This window comes from Sinocyclocheilus grahami, unplaced genomic scaffold (assembly GCF_001515645.1).
Source record: "Sinocyclocheilus grahami isolate Dianchi unplaced genomic scaffold, SAMN03320097.WGS_v1.1 scaffold406.1, whole genome shotgun sequence".
In the NCBI taxonomy this organism is placed as follows: domain Eukaryota; kingdom Metazoa; phylum Chordata; class Actinopteri; order Cypriniformes; family Cyprinidae; genus Sinocyclocheilus; species Sinocyclocheilus grahami.
Genome location: NW_015505585.1, coordinates 62,706 through 70,016, shown reverse-complemented (window position 1 = coordinate 70,016; position 7,311 = coordinate 62,706). Strand labels below are relative to the sequence as shown.

Sequence of the window (7,311 nt, the reverse complement as noted above, 5' to 3'; positions counted from 1 at the left end):
TGTGTGTGTGAGAGAGAGAGATAGTGTGTGTGTGTGTGTGTGTGTGTGATAATGAATAGAACAGCTTAACGAATAGGCAACATAATAATAGCTTCGGGGTCCAAAGGAGATTTGGGCAATGGGAAGGTTTTGGCATACCACCAGGTCCACAATCACAGTGCCTAATGCTATTTCAGAGCAACAGAATCCTATTGTTGAATCCGACCAATACTGGGCAGAATATAATCCTACTAAAGTGGCAGAACGAACTCCATCACAAAATGCACAGAGTCTGAGACCAGCCAAATTCATCAAATGCAACTGAATCTATTTATTCAAATCAATTAACTTAAGTTGTCAGTGAAGGGCTCCTGGAAAAGCCTCAAAGCTAATTCACAAATGTGTTTGGTTGACACAGAAGCAGAGAGCCATTATCCAGCGGCGTACTTTTGCCCATTGAGACCCCAATATATGCTGACATTTCAGAAGGCACACACATTCATCATATCATGTCGCTTTGAAAGACGAAAACTCTGAGGCATTAACATAATATTTGCATAATTCTTATTTGAATAATCACCTAATAAAACAATGAATTGCTTCAAGGTGAAGATTAAGCCTCTTAAGAGCAACAACAGAAACTACGGGTCCTTCAAAGAGATGCTTTGTCTGTACATAAATATGAATGAACAATGAAAAACAACAGATGTTGAATAAAAACTTGGATTGACATTAATTAGGAGCTGTACCTGAGGCACCCGGTAGCATTGCGGAGCACCTGTGAGGAATGCAGGTGCAGCTTGTGGTCGTCCTGGTGGGGCGAGGTGTCCCAGCCCGAGTGAGGAATAATGACTGTGTTGGTCAGCACTGCCAGAGCATCCTGAATAATGGGCATCTTCAGAGCATCACATGAGGACAAGTTCCACAGCACACCTGTACACAAGAACATCAGCTATGAACCAAAACATGTCTGAGCCAGTGAAGAATACACACACTATTATTTATACAAAATACAATTTCCCTTCTTCACCTTGAGTTTTTGTTGTGCACAAAAATATATAATTAAAAACACTGATTGCAGCAGGCTACAAACATACCTTTGAATATTGCATGAGGTCTTGGTCAAGAGCCCTCAAAGGAAATACTTTCTAAAGTTTCACTAGTGTGTCCTCCTCATCAGCTCTTAGTATGAACATTAGAGGGTGTGATCCAAGCCACATCACAATCAAGAATGAACTGTGAACTGCTAGAAAGTAACATGCAGCTGAACTGTGGCTCATTTTGCATACTATTAAAAATAATACGTTATAAATATTTCATCTCTTTCATGAGACCCCTACAGCTCTGATTCAGTGAGCAAGGGAGCATTTTTGCACATTCCTCCTCCCGGTTGCTAGCAGAGTATAAAACTCTGTCCCAAGTAATTGCATCTTATCTTGTTTGTTAAATATCACAGACTTCCAGTCCTAAACGGTATGGTGTATCCCACATTATACAGTAGTATGATTACAATAGTATGTCATTTGTTTTAAGAAATGATTTTTTTATTCATCAATGATGTGTTAAATTTATCAACAAAAAAACCCCACTTATAATGGTACATAATTATAAATATGTAACATTTTAAATACTTGCTGCTCTTTTGAACTTTCATTAAAAGAGGAAAAAAACTATACCGCATGGCTTCCACAAAAATATTAAGCAGCACAACTGTTTTCAATATTGATTATAATAAGAACGTTTTCTTGAGCACCAAATCAACTTATTAGAATGATTTCTGAAAGATCATGTGACACTGAAGACTGGAGTAATTGCAGCTGAAAATTTAGCTTTGCCATCACAGGAATAAATTACAGTTTAAAAATATATATTAAAATAGTTATTTTAAAATGAAAACAGTTATTTTAATTTGCAATATTATTTCACAATCTTACCATTTTTACTGTATTTTTGATCAAACAAGAGACTTTCAAAAACTGACTCCAAACTTTTGAACAGTAGTGTGTGTTTGTTCCAAAATGTTCACTACTGTGTTGCAACACAAACAGCTTAGTATGAACACTAGAGAATAACTGCTAGATATTAGCATGTGGCAACACAATGATTGTGTCTTCATACGCATACTATCCACCCAAAATAGTACACAAAATTAGGACCAGTGAAACCAAAATCCTAAAAATAGTATGCCAAATGGAAGTGTGCATCCATAGTTTTGTGGCCCAAAAGAGGAGGAGTTTGTGACAGGCTTTTTTCAGTTACAGAAAAATTGGAAAACAGGAAAACAGCCTATGGATGCTTGCCTGTCATTTGTTTGTACCCTCCACTGATTCGAGTTTGTCGTGTGGCATCAACCACAATGTTCATGTGGGACACTATAATCGCCTTTTTACGAGTCAGTAATGGCAAGAAACATTTTCCTTACTAATGTTTCTCGATTCAGCTTTTGGGGTTCTATTTTTTGGGTGTCTCACTGCCATTTAGGTCATGGAGGACTTTACTAATGAGACGATGTGCTAAATCCAAGAGCTCAAGGTTTGGCTGGTTAGCGTTGTCATGTTAGCCCCTGCTGGTAGATGCTGTAACTACACCATCTGGTTCTAAAAAGCACATTTCACCATTGACATCCATTCAGAATTGGCTATGCATAGCCAAGCAACACATATATCGCTTACATTTTTCATTACATTTAATTTCAAAAGCATGAAATAGACTCGCTGCCGTATACAAGGGAGCGCTTTTGTAGGTCCTTCCTCTGTGCTGCTAGCTCTGCTCCAGCCAATTTAATCTTATCTTATCCTATCCAATCTTGTTTGTTAAACATCAAAGACTTCCTGTTTTTATGCAACCACCTGCAGAACGAAGAGTTCTGAGCTCAAATTCAGGCCCTAGCCGGCACGACAGGCCCATGTCTGGCTTCAGCAATCGGCAGGTGACTGGGGTCTGCGGAGATGTTGCGTGAGGGGGGTTGGTTATGGACTGACGAGAGGACTCTTTGTCTTCTATTTTGAACCACTCTATAATTTACATGTTAATTATCTTTGAAAAAGCATAAATGGTTTCTCACCACTTTCCAAATGTTTCAGCTAAACTGAATACAAGCACAAAGACATGGAGCTGTAATAAGCAAGTGCCACTCAGATTTGCTCTGCCTATATTCAATTTGAAACATTTTAGATGTTTCTCCGAGCTCTGGATTCAGGAGGATGGTGATTTTTCAATTGATGGACATTTAGATTGCTCACCAGGCTGAAACACAAGGGAGCCGCAGCATCCTATTGAAGCGTCTCCCAACAATTCAGCATCTGACATTTATGAAATGCCTCAAAAAGCAAATTGCTGCCCAATTTTTTCTGACATGTCTCAGGAACAGTCTTTGTACCAGAAATATTTCTATAGGGGATTTAGAAGAGTCTTTGTCTTTTGTCAACGCGTCAAGACTCATTATACACAAGTCCCTAAAGAGGCTACGCCAAACACTGGTATTATCCTTAAGTATTATAGCCCTAACCAATTAGGAGATCATTAACAAATCATTTAATTGGTAGTGGGGTCTACAATAACAAGCGGATTATTCTAGAAGAGCTGATTAACAAATTGTGCCCAATTATACAGAAGCCAGAGATAGGGACAGAAAGGTCACATACAATGTATTTGTATGCTGAACTTGCAACAAATGGTGGTGAGAGAGGAAATAAAAATACAGCACATTTAAAGATGGGGGACAGGCTCTGCATCCTAATCAGCCACGACACGTTTTGTTCACATTTTGTTTTGTTCATTTCTACTGTAAAATCTCACTGGTCCAACATTCCTTTCAATATAACTACATACTATAAGTGAAATATTATGCCCTTCAAGTGGAGTCAGAAATATTGTAATTACTAGGTATGAGCACATAAACCACAAAGCGAAGTCATATTTACAAGTGGGAAACTTTCAATTCTAGACGATGCACAAAGTTGTGGCGTTGGAAGAGTGACAATTTGAAGAATGGCGGAAACACTGATCTACAATATAGACAATATAATATAATATAATAAAATAGAATAGACTTAAAATCTATATATAGAGATCTGTGAGCAGAAAGCAAGTCTATTGCAAATGGTGTAAAGTTAATCTGGAAGAACTTTCATTGTAACAAACATTTAGTTAAATAATAGACATAAATGAATAATTTTCATAATTATGAATTTAGATGTCGTTATTTTGGTTTATTGTTCACAATATAATTATTTTAATTTATTTATTAATTTTTTTTTAATGTTTCTGACTTAAATGCATTGCGTATCATAATAACGCATGTCAGACTCAGAGGTATAAGTTTACCAGGTGCATTTGAAGGCAGAGTAAATTCTGCAGCATTTTCTCTTTCAATGTGGACAAACAAATTACTTCTCACCAGTATCCCGTCACGCAGGGAGAACAAAGGAGAAGGAAGGAAAATGAATGAGAAATAAATGTGCTTAATGTGTCCTGAGCACCTGTAAGCAGTTCTCTGATCTCCACGTCTGTCGTCTTGCGCAGGAGCCGCACAAGTGCAGGGATCCCACCGCAGTTCTTCAGGGCGATCTTGTTGTCGTCATTGGCCTTGCCATAAACCAGGTTCCTGAGTGCACCACAGGCACTCCTGTGCACATCTGTCATACGGTGATCCAGCAAGTCCACCAGCATCTGGATCCCACCCTGCCTCCGTATCTGATATTTATCAGGAATAAATTACATTTTGAAAAATGTTCAACTAAAAAAAGTTATTTTACAATTTGTAATAATATCTCACAGTATTACTGTTTTTTTTCTGTATTTTGGATCAAATAAATGCAGCCTTGGTGAGCATAAGAGATTCTTTTAAAAACATAAAAAAATCAACAAGATCAGCAAGTCTCTTACGCTCATTTCCATGTTGTTCATGTTGGCATCTGACTAGTTTCTCCATTTTGTTAAAAGTTCATAAGCCTATATATTTTGCTATCTTAATTTTGCGTGATTATATGGTTAGCTGCACTTTATTTATTTTTTTCGTTTAGCAGCTTTGGGTCACCAGTTAAAAACCACTGAGCTAGAATCATGACACCATACCAGCATTAACTAGCTTGAATCAGCATGGAAATTCAAATAACCTGAAATCATTATACCCACTGCAAGGATTTATGAGAGCATAGTCTATGTAGAAGATGCATAATGTATCTGATGTTGGTATGCAGGTGTTACCTCTGATTTGGTCTTGTTGTCTCCAAAGCACAAGTGCTGGAGGTAGGCGGCAGCGTTGGACTGTACCGATGGAAACTGGTGCTGCAGCATTTGGATGACCTCCGGCAGTTCAGGATCCCTCCAGCCAAATTCCCTGAAGATGCACATATACACACAAAAGTGAATATGGAGAAGCTTTGACATAAATACTATAACATTAAAAAAAGCATGTTTGTGAAGGTGTCTATAATAATAGCATATTTATTTTAGATGGTGTGTAAACATTTTTAAAATCATTCTCCTCTCTGAAGCTCTGAATGTTTTTCTTCTCAATTAATTAAACTGAATGCAACATACTCTAACTTTCTGCCAACATCTGTGATCTCCCACTGGTAAATGCACTACTTTTCTCCTTTGAAAATAGTGAAGTAATACTAATTACAGTAACACAGAAATTAATGCCACTAAACAATGAAAACAAATTAACCTCAAAAAAATTATGCATGACAGTGCTGGTAAGGAGAAAAAAATGAAAAAATAAATAACACATAAGAAACAAAGGTTTCACAGCCATCACACATCAGCGATAATTTTTAAATTCTGATGTTGATGCTTTCTGCAGAAGTACGTTAGATCTCAGCTAATGTATACAGACAATAACATCCTCCCAGAAATGTCGGCCTTATCACGGGTATCATTGACAGCTGTGCTTTTGCCTGGAGCAGTCCTAAGGTGCCTGGAAACCCACAGGAGAAGATCTGCATTTCCTAAACACCTGGGTCCTGCGACTCTATCATTAGAATATCAGTACCAACAGTGATTTAAGAAGCAGCAAAAGCAAATTCAACATACTATCCTGAAGTCTGCTATGAAAACACACATTACCACATGTAGGCAAGAAAGGAGAACATTGTGTTTGACATTCATGTCTTTTTCTCCCTATCTTTTTCAGAGGGGGATTGATTCAATTAACAAGACCTAATATGAAAGAAATGGGGTGGTAATGATAGACAGAGAGCACAAGGAAGGGAAAACAAGAAATGAAAAATAAGACATGTGGAGGCAGAGAGAAAATGCGATGCTGGCAAAAAAACAACATGATGGACAAATATCTCTGGGTAAGAGGCACCATGGGAAACATCTACTGTAGCATGTCCTATTTCTCTCTAGCACAACCAGTAAACCTGAGAGGGCAATTGTGGTCATGAAAAGAAGAACGGGATCCATTGGGAAAAGGTCAAAATGGAGATAATCCTGAAAGATGGGTACTTAGTTTTTCACCTCCTGTATCTTTGTTGCTTTTTATCATTGTTTAACCTTGAGAAATGAATGCTTGTTTAAAACACATCTCACTAAGCTGCTATGTTGAGGGCTTTGTTCACAAAATAGGGAACCAAATCCATTACAGATGGTAGGAAATGCCCAGCAGCCCACAAAACGTCAGGGCAAACTCTCCAATGCATTAACAATGACAGGAGGCTGTAATAAATCACAGGAGTGGACTACTTGGTAATGTTTGCGTTAATCGGTAATTAGAGTGTAACACAAAAATGCCTATAAAATGGATGGAGTTTATATGGTAATCAATGTGGCACTGTCACATAAGCAAACTCTAGGTTAATTGGTGTAAATACATTTTTGACAGAATATCTAAAATTACTCTGTTAATTAACTAGTGCACCAAAATGAAATTATTCACTCAATGTTTACCTTGTGTAATTATAGACGGCAGTAAAGCATAAGGCATTGCCCCAATGCTTTACCAGGTTCTGAGTTCATCAAGAAGAGACGTTTGTGTTTAGCAAAGCAAAAACTTAGCTGCTTCGACAATAACATATTTCAATCATTAACATAATTCAACCATAAGGAACCAACTATCTTGTGAATGTGACACAACAGCTCAATAAACAATACAGTAAGTTAATGCTGTGTAACTTACATATTAGAGACACATTGTTATTAATAGTTTTGCTCCGTCAATCAAAATAGCTCCAAGTGAAGCCACTGCAGAATTAGTCTCTGAGCAACACATAGTTTGCTTTTAGAATGAATCACTGTTTTGAATGAATTGTTTAAAGGGGTCATTTGATGTTGCTAAAAAGAACATTATTTTGTGTATTTGGTGTAATGAAATGTGCTTATGCG

At 37.4% G+C, this 7,311-nt stretch overlaps 1 protein-coding gene across 4 annotated transcripts in view; it reads right to left on the bottom strand.

Annotated features, from left to right (window-relative positions):
* The window catches only part of ctnnd2b (catenin (cadherin-associated protein), delta 2b), a 64,971-nt gene that overhangs the window by 13,962 nt on the left and 43,698 nt on the right, over positions 1 to 7,311 (bottom strand). For all 4 annotated transcript variants that reach the window (XM_016232053.1, XM_016232054.1, XM_016232055.1 and 1 more), the window contains 3 exons: positions 5,188 to 5,320; positions 4,461 to 4,674; positions 729 to 912 (listed from right to left, as the gene is read on the bottom strand). In XM_016232053.1, coding sequence (XP_016087539.1) covers positions 729 to 912; positions 4,461 to 4,674; positions 5,188 to 5,320 — 531 coding nt within the window. The remainder of the gene's footprint in view (positions 1 to 728; positions 913 to 4,460; positions 4,675 to 5,187; positions 5,321 to 7,311) is intronic.